Source organism: Pleurodeles waltl, chromosome 6, assembly GCF_031143425.1.
Source record: "Pleurodeles waltl isolate 20211129_DDA chromosome 6, aPleWal1.hap1.20221129, whole genome shotgun sequence".
In the NCBI taxonomy this organism is placed as follows: Eukaryota; Metazoa; Chordata; class Amphibia; order Caudata; family Salamandridae; genus Pleurodeles; species Pleurodeles waltl.
The window spans coordinates 818,051,542-818,071,222 of NC_090445.1; the positions used below are offsets into that span (position 1 = coordinate 818,051,542).

At 42.3% G+C, this 19,681-nt stretch overlaps 1 protein-coding gene across 1 annotated transcript in view; it reads left to right on the forward strand.

The window, feature by feature from the left end:
• Nucleotides 1-565: 565 nt before the first annotated feature.
• The window catches only part of LOC138300273 (glutathione S-transferase omega-1-like), a 36,604-nt gene continuing 17,488 nt past the window's right edge, over nucleotides 566-19,681 (forward strand). The window contains exons 1-3 of the mRNA XM_069239439.1: nucleotides 566-842; nucleotides 6,821-6,929; nucleotides 15,134-15,356. Coding sequence (XP_069095540.1) covers nucleotides 812-842; nucleotides 6,821-6,929; nucleotides 15,134-15,356 — 363 coding nt within the window. The 5' untranslated portion in view covers nucleotides 566-811. The remainder of the gene's footprint in view (nucleotides 843-6,820; nucleotides 6,930-15,133; nucleotides 15,357-19,681) is intronic.

The window sequence follows — 19,681 nt, forward strand, 5'->3', positions numbered from 1 at the left end:
CATACATTTCAAAACAGCTTCAAACAGGGAGCCTAAAATATATTTTGCCCATTGTCTCAAAAAATCGTTACGATGTCACTGTTCTTCCCTCCTTAGTGTCCCAGAAAAAGTTTACTTTCTTTTTCATTGTTCATAAATCTGGGACTTATCCAAGGACTTCCATTAGCACTCACCTAGGGAAGAAGAGTTATCAGGAAAACGTGGGAAGAAAGAAGGATGACGGACCTTCGCTGTCTCTAGCCATACAATTGAGAAAGCAAAACACGTGTTCTTTGATTTATTGTGTAAATACCTTTCTAAAAAATCGTTAGAAAGTCCAACTTTAAGAAACAAAAATACATTTATGATTCCCACAATGTTCAAGTGTGATAAAATAATTATATTTCCCTCTAAAAGGGAGCTTTACTTTAGTAAAGTCTGAAGCTCTTCGGTGACACAGAGATTTCCGAAGAACTGTTAGTTCTTTAACCCCAGAGGGTAGGGGAGTGCTTTGTGTGTATGCTTATCTAATAAACGGAGGGCTGCTGAAGGAGGAGACTAGTGTTTATATAGAGAAGATATTCGTCAATGAGTCCCAGCAGTTTGCCAAGGAGGCCCAGCAGGTTTCACGAGAAAGGCCTCCAGGGAACTAGAGGCTCTCACACCAGAGCTGCGCTTTTCCGGGTTCCAGCTGTGAGTCAGAAGGCAACTGACCGTGTAACCTAGCTGCACGATATTGACGCCACCAGCACTAATTACCGCAACTATACCTCGGAAGGGCGCGGGGTGCGAAGGATAAGGCTCACGGGCGCGTTTTCAGCATTTTAGAGGAATGGCTGCGTCTGCAAAGACTTTGCGTGAAGGTAAGGTGTCTTTCTTGTTAATGTCGCCGCCGCCGAGCAGTCTTTAATTAGGTTAAGGTAATCGCCCATATTACACTGGATATTACAGTATGTGTTCTATGCACTTTGAAAAAGCGTGTGATTACTCAAAAGTATAGGTTGTCGAAAAACTATTGTTTTATATAGTTTACTGTAAATGCGGATGTATATTAGTTAAATAAGAGACGCAAACGCCGAAAATTGTACAAGGAAAGGTCAAAATGGGAATAAAAATGATTTCATATAGTTAACTCCATTGTGTGTAGTCCAGTGGCCAAAACTTAGCTCTGCCGCAGTGGGGACGACCACTTCATAGGCAAAGTTGAAATTAATCGTGGAATGTGTATATTTTTTGTGGTAGACAGAAATGACTAATCAGAGGGATTATTATTGTAAATATCAAACGTCGTCAGTGGAAATACCATATAGCTTCCATCCTAGCCCGGAGTCTCGTTTATAGGAACAGAGACATCAACAGGCCGACCATCAACTATGCAACAGCTGACAGTGACAACTACATCTTTGAAAAAACTACATAAAATGCCGTAATACATACGTATATGTTGATATTTTATTTCAATTTAGCACATAAAATGACATTATTGTCCAGTTTTGAGTGAAAAATATTAAAATTCATGCTTTCTAAACATAAACCTGGGGACATTTACGAAGGGAGGTCTGACAATGTTGCATTATGCGGCCAAAGAGACTATTACATTTTTGGGGTTCATTTTATAAATTGTGAGTAAAAGTATTATGTTTGGCATATATAAAGGTACGTTTGTACAGCAGATGCTCTGAATCGAGTTACTTTAGACTTCAGCTCCTGCAGGTAAAGAAAAAGTGGCGCAGTGAGGTTGAATGGTCCACAATCACACAATAATATCCCCAAACTGGTTCAGGGTGCTCCCGTCTATGTTCAAGTAGGATCTCCCAAATAATGCAGCTCAACTCCTAATTTGAGAGTACAGACATTTTACCATACTGCAGAATTTCCATATTCAAAAATCCCGTTTGTAATGGTACAATCCTGCCAGTCCCGAGTCAGTGAGTCTCGATTGTGATTTTGCCCTTGAAAATGAATTTGGCTGCTCATCTAGGTTAAGTTAGGTGTGCAAGTGAGTTTAAAAATCAATCCCACAGCATTCTGTGTATCCCCATGCGTAATATGCTGCCTCGCTTTAAAGAAACAAGCTTAGTCAAAAAAGTGTGAATTAGTCAACGGGACAGGACTTTGAAAAAGACTAATTATAAAAAATTATATGTAGAGAAATTAAATGTAGAGAAGCCGAACCCTCTCTGGATGTCATTATGAGTGCCTCAGTCATCATGCCCTGGCCGAAAACGGGCAAATGACAAGTGGTGCGGTGTTACCACATCCGATATTTTCTTATTTGGGTATCCTTCCGGTCTTAAAGGGTGGGCTTTTCCCTATTTAAATTGCAAGGCTTATGAATTCACCTGTGACAATCAGTGAAGAATCCCCAGTTCCCCCATCGTCGTGCCCATTGAATAGGGAACTACAGAAGATAATCTCATGTCCCCTCAGTAAATAGTGGGACCAGCTTTTACTGATGCCACTGTTATCTGTGAGTCTGGGCACAGAATCACTGCTACATCACACTGGACCTTTTATAATGAAGGTCTTTAGATTCATATCACTGACCAAAACTGATTCAACAAAGAGTTTCAGAAGAATGGATATGCTTCAACCCAATTATATATTGGTGATAGTGAATAACAGGAAGGTTTTTCTTACACAGCCCTGCCAAGTGTCATGCATCTCGCTTTACAATAACGCATTACTTATGGATTAAACCCAGATCTGTGAGTGGGAGTGAATGTTTGATTTGTTCTGCATTCCGTCCATCATCTGTTGTTTTTGCATTTGTCGCCGCAAGTAGGAAGGGTATGCCCAGACGTGGGTCCTGTGCTTGCTATGCCACCAGATTCAAGCTAGCGAGGCTGATGATTCCCTGAAACCGGTCCGGAGGACCTGGCCTGGCAGTTCGGGCTAGACTGTTCCCATGGGGAACAGGGTCAAGACTGATTTGCATATGGCTGGGTTCAAACTGGAATGGAATGGCAAGCAAAAAAACTGATGGATTAAACACAGATCTGTGACTGAGGGTAAATGTTTGATTTGTTCTGCATTCCGTCCATCCTCTGTTGTTTTTGCATTTGACTAATAGGTCAGGGCTTTAAGCGGACTAAGAAAATGTGGGGGTGGTGGGCCTCTAAAGGAGGCTTGGCAAAGAGGTGTGACCAGGAGTTCTTTGCAAGGAGTGTGACCTTTGTATTGAAAGGAGTGGCCTAACTCAATTGAACTAGAATTCCAGGCTGAACTAATTTATAAAGTTAATAATACTCAACAAACAGTATATAAAATGAGCACGCAACAAGATATTTATCATAAGCATTCAAACACCACAAGGCAAGTGAAATGAACTATCACTGCTGCCCGTCCAGTTCAAGCTGTGGCCCGATTCGTGAGCTAACAAACTCTCACACAGGCTTGAAATTTCAAAGGCTGCATTGAACATCAGTGACCCTTAAGGTACTGTTTCATGGCCTGAAGAAGGGAGGGGCAGCCGGCTGCTGCAGCCAGGGAGATATTTACAGTAGACACATTTTGATTTGCACATATTAAAAATACTCTATTCCAAATGACCTTGCTGCCATTTATAATGAACATTATGATGGGGTTCTATGCAAAACGAGAAGTTTAAAAAAAAGAGATCCAAAAGGAAACCAGGCTTGCCTTGATGATTTACGAGGCTGTAAAGAAGAGTGTCACGCAAACTAACAAATGGTGAATGACAGCCAGGCTCCAATCCCTTTACTGAACACAGTCTCTTGCAAGCCTGTTCTTTGTTCACAAATTTGTGGCTAGTCTCCTCTGATATATATGCTTTCTTACCCATTTAATGCCCAGCTGCACCTTTGGATCAGTTTCCCAAAGGGAATTGTCAATCTGAACGCACAGAATTATTCCTCATGAGTTCAAATTTACAACTTTCCCTTTTTTGAAAATCTCAGCAGTAGTAAGCCTAGAAAAGTGCACCATTCCAAGCGTTCTGGGCATGCTTGTGACTTTTTGAAAGGGTAATATTTCCCCACAGGAGAATTGGACAGACTGTACAGTATGTACAGGTAGGTACTTTAGAAAGCCTGATGTGCAAATGGACATTTTTTTCTTTTTCTTTTGTTCAGAGGATTTTTTCCAATAGACAAATACTTTCACCAACACTCCCACCAAATTGTATCTATTCCGCTCCATCCCCAGCAAAGGGCGTCACAAAAGTATACAAAAAAGTGATCGTTTGAATGCTTGAATTAATCTCAATCACTGGAAATTACACAGGCCACATCCCAGTCCATTGTTATTTTGCACACCATGCCACCTCAATTTGGACCCAGCTATGTGCAAATCAGTCTTGACCCTCCTGCAATGGGAACAATCCAGTCTGGACTGGCAAGCCAGGTCCACCATGAACCAGAACACAAGCAAAGGGGTTTGCCCGTGTTATGGGCTTACCAACCGGGTATGGCTTGGTTCCATGACACAGTGTTTAGGAGACCCACTTCTGGGCATGCCCATAAACAAAAGTATACAAAAAGGTGATAAATGGAATGCTTGAATTCATCTCAGCCACTGGTAACTACTCTGGCCACATCCCAGTCCGTTGTTATTTTACACACAAGGCAACTTCTGTTTAGCCACAGCTGGAAAGGGAGTCAGACAGGATGGTTGCATGACTGAGAAGGTTGGGTTGGAATTTATGACTGGAACAAACAAAAACTCCCCGCAGAGCGATTAGAAAGCAATTAATGAACATTAATAAATATAACATTTGGATCATTAAACTGCTGTGCCTGCTTGCAAAAACACTTACAAAAATAACATATATACAAAAATATACAGTACATTATTTTTCCAAAACAAATGTATGAAAATACACACATATATAGGGAAGATTACAAGTGAGCACCATGCAGCTTATACATTTTGTAAACCCTTCTCATTTTTTATCATCAAAAAGTTATAAATGGTAAAATTCCTTATTTCAAACACACAATGTGAGGGAAGCTTTAATTATTTGTCAACCCATTTCAGTGGTACATCTTGTTAGTAACAACCTTCTTCAGTATTTGAGCATCTTCCACATACAAATTCACAATGAGGCGTTCACATATGAATACATTAAGGACATGTCTAAAAACAGACATAAAAGCACAATAAATATATGTAACATTATTTGCACAGCAACTGACCAATAACATTTGGTTTGCAAATAAGGTTTGTTATTGGTCAGTTGTTGTGCTGTCTGTGCTCCCCAAACCGCAAACATAAAACAGTATTATTATACAGCTTTTTAGGGGCAAGTGCAAAGAACTTCATCCCTCTTCTAATCTCTCTTTAGGGAGATTTTAACCACGGCCATGTTACGTCAGTCACTTTCATTGGTTTGTGGGCTTGCCTTTTAAAATCCGCTTGTTTTCATTCGTGAAAGGCATGCGTAGGTCATGCCTTTTCCGGTGTTTAGTCCTCCTCGAGAGCACCAGTAAGCTACTGGAAACATATGAAGCTCCATGTTTTCCTTATGGTTTCTGGTCTACTTTTTCTCTGTATTTCGCAGCGCGGTCGCACCCGTTTTTATTTTTTTCATTTAATGTGGCAAGAAAGGTCCGGTTAGGAGTTTACAACGCTAATAGCTCTAACTCGATGTAATGCTAGACCCGTTGCATTGCAAATGCTTGTTTTAATACCCTGCTGTACATTCTAAATGAAAGTTACAGAGAACATAGGCCCTTGCAGATTCTCATCTAACGATTCTCAGTCCATAGTAAACCAACAAGTGGTGAACTGTCCGTATGGCCATGATCATTTTCATGGCATGCAGGTGCCAATTAACTCCACATGTTAGATCCCACATACTACAGCTCCAGCCATGCATGGTTGGATCGTGACCCATGATTGACTCGTGCCCCTCCCCCACTCAACATTAAGGCCTGAAATGTCTCGTGAAGTAGTCCAGGTCAACACCTTTGAACCACAGATAAAAAGTAGTGAGGCCTCATAATCAAACTAATATCGGTATAGTATCATACTTCAGATTCCCCTAGTTCACCTGCACTCTTGAACACACCAATAATGTTGATTGACCCATTCAGCTGCAGCTACAGAACGTGTCATGCCATTAAATAGCCATATGGGGTGAGCTACCATTGCTGTCTGACTCATCCATAGATAACAGGGGAGCCCACAATTAAATAGGTTTCACTCTGGTGCCTGTTCTCCCAAATGAGCATGTGTACATCCAAAACAAGCGCTGGAAACGCTAACAACTTTAGTTACTGCCCAGAGCACGTCCATTGATACATATAACATAAGGACAAACATGCACATATGGATAGACACAGAGACATCCTTTTTCACACATTCCACCACACAGGCTACCTTTGCATAGAGGAAAGCATACAGATGGAAATACACATTGGTCACAGCTGACCTCGGAAAAGGGCCTCTCTGCTAGGGTGTGAAATTTGCATGGGACACATGCCTGTTTTTCTTTCCCCTTGGTACTACATAGATTAGTACATTACGATGTTTGTTAACTCTGACCCTATGTTGTATGCACACCTAATACATGCCCTCATGTACTGCTGCGTTGCTGAACTTTATACATTGCTGTATTTTTTATACCCTTATGCAAAAAAAGGCTTTAAACAAACAAAAAAAGAAATACACACAAAAATTCATACATAAATGTGGCTTTTTTGACAATTCGCTACACCAATAGTGAAATCATTTTCGAAATGGAACGACTTGCAGGTTGTATGTAGAAAATGTTTGTGAACTGTGTATCATTCATTTTCAATCTTGATTCACTGTATTGTGAAACATGTTATCTCAAGGCTTTTAAATCCTCTTCTTTTGAACCTGATATTTACTCTAGGGAGTCCTGCTCCTGGTCCAGTTCCGGAAGGTCTGATCCGGATCTACAGTATGAGGTTCTGCCCATATGCCCACAGAGCACGGATTGTCTTGGCAGCCAAAGGAATAAAGTAAGAATTACAGTGGCCCAGTTTGGAACCTTTGTATTACTGGAGTAATATGCAGGACATCAACCCGAGTGTAGCCCTTTGTGAATATTTTGTTAGGTCTTACCTAATTTTGACTATTGAGTTTTATTTATTAAAACTTTATTTAAATCTGCTTTAACATAATAAAAACAACTTCATTTCCGGGCAGGTTGTGTGCAAGGTAATATCAGTTTAGATAAATCATTTTCTAGAGGTTCAACAATATTGAGCAACGTTACTTACATTGCTTAGCTGTGGAGTTGTAAACATAATTGATTTACTTTAGGGAGCATCCATATTCCTAAAAATGATACAATTAAAATACATAAAGTCTCTAGTGTTTCAGTTGCTCGATCGTTGCGCTTCCTTAAGCTTGGTTACTAGTACTATGGATGTTTGGTGATACAGGGTAGCAGTGCTAAGCTTTGGCATGTGGTTATAACTTCCCACCTATTATATTAGTGCATTTTGCTTCATTTTAAGATAGTCCATCTATTACTCCCAAAATCCTTCTTGGGGAACTGGCTCAGACTAACAATTGTGACCTCTCATACAAGTATCTTGAAAATGATCCCCCAGTTAGAGATCGTTCTGTAGAACCTATTTTCGTGTAATCTGACACCCACCGGGACTAAATAAAACACCATTGTGGTTATACATAAGTGTGTCTTAACAGTTTGTATGGGGTCACCTTCCCTCAGAGTCTTGAAACGTTTATGAAAATAATTTCTAAATAGAAAGTCACCCATACAATTGCAGATTTATTTGTTTTGGGTGGAAGTGTTTCAGAACATGGCATATGGATAAACTGCTCCATGAAGCTCTGTGTGCCATGTGCTGGCAATCCCAACCTAGGCATCCTGTGCATATGGCATTTGAAATGTACATTTCTCACTAGTACTGCACTTAAACGTAACACAGTAATTTGCAGGGGTTACTGCACTCATATAAAAGAACCAACTTTTCAAGTGAGCTTCAATAAAAATATTATTACCATGTACATATGACTTGGTGACATGTGAATCATGTGTAACTTAAATTACGTCTCTGTTTTTAATGTTGTGAAACTGTATTCCATTTATACTTGAGCAAATAAGTGTTTAGGTAAAACCCAAGGCATTAGGTCTCAGTAAAGTAAGATAACAAGGTGCAGGAGAGGAGAAAAATCTAATGGCTCATTACATGTAGATTTTGCCTTTAGGAAATGACCATCTTTTGCCTGGTGTACCCCCATATCTTTTATTGCTGACTGTGCATTTTGCCACTGCTAACCAGTAGTAAAGTGCCCCACTTTTAGCATGGCTAAATAACCATAACCATAATTAGAATACCTATAATTACCTAGATTATGGTAAAGAGTGTTCTCAGCGCCTGTTTGGTAAATGGCATTAGCAGATTGCAGGACCTAGTGTGCCATCCACTACAGTGGCAGTATAAACAGGGCTCCAGTTCTACTACTGAAGACTGTCTGGAGCAGTTTTAAAACTGCAATTCAGTCTGTCAAAATCAACCCTTTTGGCAGGTCTAAACGTTTCTTTCGAATACTAAGAAGTCATCCATTGAGTAGGCCCTACACCCCATAACATAGGCGTATGGTAGGTATTTAAAAGAAGAACATGTCAACATTTAATGTTAAGCATGTTCTTATGGTGACTAACATACAAAAAACTATTTTGAATGTAGGAAGCTTGGCTATTGCATAGAGAAAGGATGAGAAATACTACTAAGTTTAACTATGTTGTCTTTGGCTAGGAACCATATAAAACATCATTCTTGGACTCTTTGTAACATTTATTAAAAACTTAAATCAGTGTAGAAGTTGGATTTTTAATAATTATTAAGGAAAAGTTTGTTTTAGAAAGTTACAATTTCCGTGCCTACGCCTCTGGAAGTTAAATTGTATTATCCTCCAGGTTCAGCTGTCTGAATGCTGAAGTCTTGAATTAGGTATGTAAGCTGCTCCCAGAGCACAGACAAAGGCCTGGGTTTGGGAAAGGGTTTGTGTTACTCTGGCAGGGTGGAAATTGGGGCAGTGCCCAAGAATTTAATTTACTTTAAACACACCTGGACAGAACCCTTTTTTTTTCCTCCAGAGGTAGGCTCTCGGTGGGGGAGGAGGATGCCCCTAGAACTGGTTTGAAGTGACCACAGATGTGGGCTTGGTCTTTTCACTGGCCAGCCCTATGGGGTGGACACACAGCCTCTGCACAAGAAGAGAAGGGTTTACCATCTTGGATTTAGGCAGAAAAGGGGCACCATTGAATTGTTGCAGTGCTCTGTGTAAAGTGGATATGCAAATTAGGCTAATTATAATTGGCAGTATCAACCTACCCATATGTCCCTAGTTTATGGTAGGGCATGTAGGTTCAGGGACCCCAGCATAGATAGTACACCCATAGGAGCACTGCTGAGGTGCCCAGTGTCATTTTAAAGGCAGGCCTGCCTTGCTGGCTGCTTTTAAACTAAAGTTATATGCACATTCTAAAATAAAAAGTACTTCCAAAGTCGTAAACTACCTTATTTTTACATATAAGTCACCCCTAAGGTGCGCCCTAAGTGCTTCTAGGCTTGAGTGCTATGTAACTAGAAGCAGGGACCTTATAAACATTGTTTTATAAGCCCTGGAGTCCCAGTAGGAGGCAGATATTTTGAGTTTGGTAACAATAATAAATCCCACAACTTGCCATGGTTGGATGTAATATAACTAGTTCAGGGAAAGAGTGGGTGGACCTAGCCAGACCTAACCTCCAAAATTCAGTTTCAGCCATGTCGGAATTTTAAAGAATGTTGCTCCCTGGGATTGATTTTTGCCACACTTCCAAGGAAGTGGTCATCCAAGGGAGTAGTGGCCTGCCTGTGTTTGGATAGTTGCCCACCCTGCTTTTCACCCCAGGAGCAAGGATAAATATGGCAAAGCTGCACCCACACCTTAGATCCCTGCAAGGAACAACATCAGAAGAAAGACTGCCCTGCTGGACCCCTAATCTGCACCTGGACACTGCACTCTGAAGGACTGCACCAGCTGCACACTTGGGGTTCGCCACATAAATGACTTTGGCTGGCCTCAACTGGTTCAAAAGGGACTCCCTGATTGCTACGTGTGAAAAATAGCTAACCAGAGTCCTCTCCATCAAATCCTGAAGAAACTGATCCGCTGACCACTGTCCAGAAGTCATTTTGGAGTTTGAGCTAGGTGCATTTTGGGAGTTGGAGTCCCAGCCCTCAAGGAGCAACTCAGAGCTTCTGGAACCTTGGGGTGAGCTGTGGACTCCTAAAGACCTTCTAAGATCTTCTGGAAGAAGTTCCTGAAGTTTGGAGAAGATTGGAGAACTTTTGGTAAAAAGCTCCATAGAGGCACGACCCGCCGTCGGGAGTCAAGACGGCTTACGTCGACTGCGACCTGGCCTGACTTGCAGGTTCGTCCCGCTGAAAAGCTCCGGAGCATCAGAATTCCAGGATTTCACAGGGGGCTCCTGGAAAAGCGATCCGACGATGTTGATTCGAAATTGGCTCGCTGTGGAGGGTCGTCCGACATTAGAGAGAAAAAGTTCTAAAAAAATGACAAACTTTGAACGTAAAAAGTTGACCAAGACTTCCCATGCAGCTTATCCAAGGAGGGTTCCAAGGACATCGGATCAAGATTCAGCTTTGGCCCGGTCAAAGATTTCCTTCCTGAAAAATCATCTAAGTCCGAAAGTAGAATTCTTCAACGAGGTCTCCTATCTGAAGAGGGCGCCAGGGAGGTTGGATCGGATTGGTGACTTCGTCCTTTTGAAGGAAATCTTCAAGAAAAAGACTAAGTCCAAAGGTAAACTTTTGACCTAGGCGTCCCACTTGCTGTAGCCGAATAGGGCTCCATCATGGTCGGCCTGAAACTTTTACTTTGCCCCAGTCGAGGCGCGACCAGATATCCCGAGTGGCGATTTTAGTTTCTAAGAGCTAAAAAACATTTGTTCTTTAAAAATCCATATCTCCAGTTCCCCTAATCCGATTGTATTTGTTTCAGTGTCAAATGAACTATAAAAATATATCCTATTTTTATACATTGGTTTTGGATTTTTAAACTGTTTCCTGTATTTTATTTTATTACTGTTTTGTGATACTTGAACGCTTTACACACTTTGGGGGTCATTATGACCCCATCTGTCAGTGTAAATGTGGCGGTAGTACCGCCAACAGGCTTGCGGGAGTACCACCACACTATGACATTGGCATGAAGCCAACCCGCCAATATACCACACCGACCGCCATGGCGGTAGCAGCTGCAGGTCTGGAGATAAAAATCTCCAACCTGGCGGCCGCTATTGTGTCACTGGCAGCATTTCAACCCTGCCTACCACCATGGTTTTCCTGGTGTTCGAACCGCCATAAAAACCATGGCGGTAGGCCCTACCAGTGACAGGGAATTCCTTCCCTGTCACTGGTAGGAGGCCCACCCACCCCCGTTACACTCCCCAGACACCCCCAACCACGCACCCCCCTCCAACTCCGCCCAAATCCCTCCAACTTCACATTTCCATTCATACACGCATTCTCACACATGCACACACACACACGCACAAACAACACTACACACACATTCGCATTCACCAACACACTCACACATTCATGCACCCCCCCACATACACACACAACACCCCCCACCCCTCTCCCCTGTCAGAAACACAACTTACCTGCATCCAGGGAGTCTTCCGGCAGGGGATGGGACGGGGCACTGCTACCGCCAGCAGCGCCAGCCAGCAGAACACCGCCAGGCAGTATTATTTTTCAAGATATGGCTGCCGTCGGTCTACTGGCATGGCGCTGCTGGTGGTAGCAGCGTCACCTTAACACAGTCCGCCAGTATGGCCACAGACGGATTTCTGCCCTTCTTGTGGCGGAAATCCAGCTGTGGTAATATTATGGCGGATGGATGTTAGCCCCAGCGACGGTCTTTTGGCGGCCGTTGCTGCGGCGGTAGGAAGCACTTACTGCCAACGTTATAATTAGGGCCTTTGTCTCCTAAGTTAAGCCTTAGCTTAGCTTGGATTAATTTATTAAAACCTAACTGAGCCTAGTGGGGTTATTGGCCTATTGCTAAGGGTAGGTACTTACCTGCCCTTACCAATAATCCACTTTCGAACATTTACCCTGGCAAGGATAATGTTTATTACTTAAGGTGGATAGTCATTCTTGCCTATATGCTGTCATGTTTTTCTTTATTATGACTTGCATCGCTCCATCTTTCACTCTTTCATCCTCTTTATTTCCACATCTCCTGCTGTAACTACTGCTTCAATTTCTGCCCAAAATCTCTCTCCATTCTCCTCATTATTTCTAAATTATTTTGCTCTGATTGCACACCTGTAGCTCTCCATTAATACTTGTTTTGCCCTTGTGACTGTGTGCAGCTCCTCACCCTTGAGTGGGACTGGCCTGTAGGGCAAGCTGCCATTGCCAGAGGGCTGGCTCAGAGTGTGGGCTGGTCTCTTGGCAGTTACTGGTTGGTTTAGAGTCTTTGGGCCATTTTTATTGTTCATTTCCCTAACTTTATCACAAACATTGCCTTCATCAATCACAAATGCCTGACGTCTCTCATTACCTTTCAAAACATCTGTACAGCTTGGCTTTACAGTTTCAATCCTCCCCTAATTTGTAAATGTCAGCCACGATTTGAGTTGCTATTTAAATTGACAATGTGGGCCACTTTAATGTTGGTGCCTGGACCTTTTTACTGTCGCAGGCCAACACTGTCTCACTCTCTGCTACTTCCTCTTGCTCACCTATTGTAAACAATGCCAGACAGCAGGCAGAAAGTCAGAATCAAACAAGCAGTGGCAAAGCCATTAGGTCTTACCTATGCAATATCTATTGACTATGTCAAGGTTTTTTGACATGTTGCACAGCAGCATAAGCTGCTGTGCAACATGTCTTAAAGTCAAGAAAAAGGGTGCTATGACGTGGCCTGTGTTGACTACGTCATAGCACTTTTTTAAAGCCATGTTGCAATTTGTCTATAAGAGTGGGGGGGGGTTGGTGAAGAAACACAAGGGAGGCACAGGGGAGAGGGAAGGAGCAGCAATAACAGACAGCTGATGGAGGGGTTCTGGGGAAAGTCAATCCGGGAGGTGCTGGGGATTGGGGGGGAGGTCAGATGGGGCACAGGCAGTGGGATGGGTAAAAATAAATAGTACCTCAATCACAGTGCAAGGTGATCAGCAGATGGGTAATAATTGACTCAAACTGCGCTTAGTTGAAGCTATACAGAAAGGAACGGAAGTGCTGATGGCCTGCACTGGGCAATTAACAGGCAGCGCAGAAATGTGAAACTGAAGCAAACAAATGGGAAGCAAAGGACTGGCTCCAAGCCCTTTATAGTAACCAATAGTCTTATAAGTAAGAGAACATGTGCTGTCACAGGCTTGACCTAAAAGGAGTTGGTTCAGGCGGTCTTTTAAGTAAACTGAACCTGCAGAGCAAGCTGGACCGCCGACTGCTTTTATCCCCATTGCTGCTAAACCACTGAAGCTACACCCTTCCTTGGGTAGAGGGATTTCTTGTGGAAATTCTAACTCTGCCTATTCAAATGGGTACTGTATTGAACAGTAAATGTGACATGTTGCTCACAGAGAAGTTCTTGCACTGCTCATGGGGTCTGCAAACTCTTATTTCCTTAAAATTTATATTATTATATACCCAAGATTGACATCCACTCCTTAAAGTCTCCATTCTGCTAACAAGTACTGGAGTACCCTCTCAATGACAATTAGCTATTGATTGCTTAGCATTCCATTTTTTTAGGTAAACACTCCCAGGTTACTCCCTCCTTCACTGGAAACTCCAATTGGTGTGATCCACCAACAATCTCCATCTGCAAAACACCCCTGGTGGATATATAACTTGGGTAATCCACTATTTTGTGCTTAATTTGGGCCAGTGTTTTCCGGTGTTGGGCACTGGCACTTTAAAAAAAAAATATGATTCTTGTTTATTATAGTACACCAAATGGTGGCACTGTCAGCCTGTTTTATGATAACAACAGGTGTGTATATCAAATCAATGTATTTAAAACAAAATATAAAACTTTCACTTCCATTCCATCCCTACAGCTTAGGTTGACCTGCAATAGTCCAAATTGTCACACATCTTTAGGTCTGATGGTTAGTAGGTAATGTTGGCACTATCATTCTGCAACAGTGGCAGGAGCTGTGAGTGGAGCAAGCTGCAGTAGAATACCTTGGGCACTGGCACTTCCATTTTCATAAATGAAGCACTGTCTACTTCTCTAGGTTCCTTCTAGATAACATTCAAGGCATACAGTAGCCTACCTGAAGGTAAGCTACGGCTTGATAGCTTTCATTGTGTCTAACTACATTTATTGATCTGTATTCTATTTCTTTCAGCCTCCCCTGTCTCCACTTCACGTCATGGCACTCTTATTTTATATCCTTAACTAATCTTTGTCTTTTAAGCTCTGAAACTGTAATGGTCTATGGGTTGAAGCTGTGTAAAAGTGAAGGGTACCTTGCAGCATACTGAAATAAGGCTCATAATTACAGACCTTACTACACAGGAGCAGTGGGTGCTGAGGAGGTGCCTGAGCCTGCACACTGAAACCTTCTGTTTGACCAAAGCTGGGCAGCAGCCAGGTAAAGGAGGCTGAATCTCACATACTTAATCTCATGCATAGCCACTGCAATTCCATCTCTCTCTGCAAACCCATTAGTATTTTAGAGGTAGCTGTACCCAAACATAGGCCATTGGGGTCTATCTATGCATGTACAGAAGCTTAGCCCATCCCAGTATAGCTCAACAAGTTAACCTCTTGTCGACGAAACTTGTGTGATGTTAAGGGCACAGTTAAAATCCCAGAAAGGCCAAAGCAGGTTTGTAAACAGGTCTATTAAATTGGGTAACAATAACACCAGTCATTTGCACTCTTTGGAAACAGCAGAAGAGTGGGATGGGGTGCTGTATAAAAATACACTGCACTTATTATGCGTGAGGTTTTTATCTGTTCCAGCAAGTATCATTTTGTACATTCCAACAGTCAAATATAACTGATCATGACACTATACATGTTGTAAGGTGCTGATTAGCTCTACATAATAACACTGTAGACATACAAATCATTTTCCTTCAGTCAGTTCAATTTTAAGCTTGTTGTGTGTGTTTTAATTATTTTCTTTCACCCTCCCATTCATTAGGTTTGAAACCATCAATATTAATCTAAGAAGTAAACCGGACTGGTTTGTGAAGAAAGTTTCCTCTGGCCTGGTTCCAGTTTTGGAGACCAGCAAAGGTGATATAATTTCAGAGTCTACAATCATAAGTGACTACGTTGATGAAGCATACCCAGGCATGCAGCTGACACCTTCCGATCCATTGCAGAAAGCACACCAGAAGATGCTCCTTGAAACTTTTTCTAAGGTATGTCTTCCACGAAAACCTCAACACTTCAGCAGGGTGCTAAATTTGAAATAGACAGAACAATTTACTGAAAAACTACTGCCACTCATAGCGAAATAAAAAAGAATAAAGAGCAGAAAATGATCGGACCCTTCGGTAAGGCATGCTTTCATCACTGTGTTTTGGACAATTCATGAAAATAAAGATGTTAGACATAGAAATGCAGGTACAATGGGAAGCTGTTGGGTATAAAATGATCTGAAATGTTAAGATATTTCTCTCTGTGACGAAGCTGTAAACATTGGAACATGCACTTTAGCTAATCTAAATGTAAGGTCCTGGAGATTAGGAAGATAAAGGTGATCGAAAAGGAACCACCTCCTACCTGGACCACTACCCCACTGTCTCACAAATTGAAATACTTCTGAAAGTCATGACCACCCTTTCAGCTCCCGCTTCATTCAACCATTTTCATAAATATTTAAAATAATGTAGTCAAACTCCCACAGCAGACAGTAACACAGAAAACCTTGTTTAGGTTACCACATAGTTAAACATTCCACAACAACCTGTTCTCAACTTGTCAGATAGTACACAATAGAACATGCCATCAATAAAAATCATTTACTTTCAATAATATTATCATAAACAAATATTACATTAATTCACTTCTCCAAATAATTATACCTCATAGTCGGTGTCATACATTATTCAACTACAGGTTGGCTCAATAAAAAACATTTCCGTTCATATCTGTACACACCCCAAGTCCTAACAGAGGAAGCACACTAAAGGCCTCATTATGACAATGGTGGTAAAAACCGCCTACCGCTGCGGCGACGGCCGCCAAAAGACGGTCGCCGCGGCTACCATCCGTCTGCCATATTATGACCACATCCGGATTTCTGCCACAAGAAGGGCAGAAATCCGGCTGTGGCCATACTGGCAGATGGTGGTAAGGTGGCGCTGCTACCACCAGCAGCCCCACACGAGTAGACTGCTGCTAGCCGACAAATAATACAGTCTGGTGGTGTTCTGCTGGTGGGCGCTGCTCACGGTAGCAGCTCTTGCCAGAGGACCCCCTGGATCCAGGTAAGTTGGGTCTCCGACAGGGGAGGGGGTAGGGGGAGTTGTGTGTGTATGTGTGCGTGTGTTAGGGTGTTTGCATGCATGTGTGAGTGTGTGTGCATGAATGCGAGTGTGTGTTTAGTGTTGATTGCATGCATGTATGAATGTGTGTGAGTGCGCGTATGTATGGAAGTATGAGTGCGTGTATGTATGGAAGTGTGAATGCATGTATGTTTGAAAATTGGAATGTGTGTCTGTGTGTATGTTTTGATGTGTGTGCGGATGTGTACGTGAATGGATGAAAGCATGCATGTATGTATGGGTGAATGAGTGTGTGTCTGCGTGTGTGTGTGAATGGGGGCGTGGATTTAGGGAGGTGTGGGGGTGTGTTTGGAGAGGTATGGGGGTTGGGAGCCTTCTATCAGTAACAGGGAAGGAATTCCCTGTCACTGATAGGGCTTACTGCCATAGTTTTCGTGGCATTACGAACGTCCCGAAAACCAGGGTGGTAGGCAGGGTCATAATACCGCCGGCGGCACAATGGTGGCCGCCGGCCTGGAGATGGTTATCTCCAGCACGGCGGCTGCTACTACCATGGCGGTCAGAATGGTGCATTGCCGGGTTGGCTTCAGCCAACCCGCCAATGTCATAATGTGGCGGTAAGTACCACCAGCCTGTTGGCGGTACTACGGCCACATTAACGCCGACTGCCAGGGTAATAATGACCCCCTAAATCTTTTCTCCTTCCTATGTCAGATTAGTGACAATAAAAACGGCATTTAAAATATCAGCGACACTCTTTTCTGTGGTCTTCATTTTTGCAGAACCACATCTTCAGGACTGAAAACTATATTTTCTTTGACAGCTAAAAAATGTAGTACATCACAAAATATTTGGTGACTCTTTTCGGAGCAGGCAAAAGGTTCTGAGATAAGTTTAACACCAATAACTCGAACCTTTATTCAACAACAGTATGTCATTTCAGATTCTTATAATAACATACCAGTAATTCACATACTAAGACACGCAGCTAGCACAGTAAAACACTCTCTCTCACTCAATTCGTTATATACATTAGACCAATTATCAAATGCATAACATATAGACAAACTAGATCCTGAATTCCAAATTATTTTATCAAAGTTAGTAACAATTAAAATCATACAACATATGCTTCTGCCCTGATATTAATTTCCTTTATTGAGCATAATAGACAGTGCTTTAAATGGGCCGGTACTCACAGGTACTGAGTACCGGCACTTCTTATTTTTTTCACTCTGAGTACCGGCACTTCTCTGCTGCCGACGAGAGTACCGGTACTCATGAAAGGTAGGCTCATTAGCTGCTAGTGCTGGTGAGCACTAGGCTCTCCGAGTTGAACCCGCCTCTGACAGCAAATGTGCTTCTGTCGCCCTAAACTGACCCGCGCTGAGCTATTCAGTGGGGATTATGTGCCTAATGTCTGGGTATTTACGATCACGCTGTGTTTGACAGAACAGGGTCCATTCAGGCCCTGTGCTGTCAATCACATTTACACACTCGTGTGCTTTTGTGTAAACGTGCACGTTCAAGAATATATAGTATTATGCAAAACGACAGGAAATATGTATGCCAGCAAGATAAATAGTGTTGTGTTTCGCTTACATTTCGTTTAACGAGTTAACTTGTTTTGTTTATTCAAACACATTTCTCATGGGCCTTGGCATGTGCTGCAACTGGTATATAAGTCAAAGTATCCCATGTCTGGCACTTAGCCCCGCCCCAAGCCTCACCCACCACACTACTAGTATATGTTAATGAGTACCTGCACTTATTTTTTCCAATTTAAAGCACTGATAATAGATAATTGTTTATCCACCTCATATTCAGTGTGAGTGGTATATAATGTAAGAGTAAAACTAGTCCTTCACAGTTTCAGCAATGCATGGAAATGTCTAGGGCCACAGCAGTTTCTTCATCCAAGGATATTTAAATCACCCAAAATCGAAGATAACAATTTCAAGAATATTGCTACTGCCTCAGATTGCTTTGAAATATAGATACCCAAAGTTCATTTAAACAAAACTGTTGCATGAACACGTGATTAAATAATCATTTATCCTATCTGGAAGATGTGAAAAACATCTTAAGAAGGTATAATACACAAGTAAACACCATTTTAGCAGCTAAGCATTGGCAGCATCCATGATGGAAATATACTAATGGTCTGCTATCCCAAAAGTAAGCATCTGAGGCAAAATAGAAGTCCATACATGACAACATAAAAATAAATAAACGCAGTGGCCGTGTTGAAAGTACCCTCAAATAGAGCAAAACAACCATAAAACAGAGCGTCTGCACTTTAGATCCTCTCTCTACAAGCATTCAACTCCCTGGTGCCCATAAATGGACTGCAATTCCAAAGAAACATCGCCCACCAGGGGTTTAAATCTCCCCAGTGGTGAGGGCGACAGATTGGACTTGGGACAGACTCCATTTACCTAAAAGACTCTCCACACCTATTTCACGACTCACAAATATAATAGGGAACCCAGACTTCCCCCCCGGCTTACACAGCACAACATTCTCCTACTGGCAAGAGGCTAACTGTAAGTGGATTGGGGATCTGTATGATTTACAAGGCTTTCTTAACTTCCCCTAATTCAAGGCTGTCTATGGCCTACTTGACACTGAATATTGGTCTCCTCTCTGATCTCTACACTCTCTCAAATGCTAACAGCAAACACACCCGCTCGCACTGGAAATTTGAGTGTGAACGCCAGTTCTCAGATAAAGAATGATCAGATTGCTTGCACTTTGCCCGCACTTCAGTCTGTAGTGCTTCTGGAAAAGTAACCCTAATTAAAATCACATACTACTGGTATCACACACCAGTAAGAACAGCCAAGTGGAAGCAAGGTAGTGATGAAAGCTGGTGGCGCAATTGTGTCCAAACAGGCACATAATCTCACCTTTTATGGCACTGCCCTAAAATGCACTATTACTGGGCCAACATTCTAGAAGATATTGTTGAAATGTGCTACACCGAGATACCTCAGTTTCCTAGTTACATTTTATGGGGTCTCCCCGATGCTTTGACCGACCCACTGTAATTGATTAAGGGGAAGGCCATCATCCTTGCCCTTTGCACAGCCAAACAGGATCTCTTGTCGAAATGGGGCACATAGGTAGTGCCAACACACACAGACTGGATTTATACACTATGGGAACTCCATGGTATGGAGAAACTGATGACCTTTGTTGAGCATAAGCCTCCCCTATTTGAGGAGGCGTGGGGT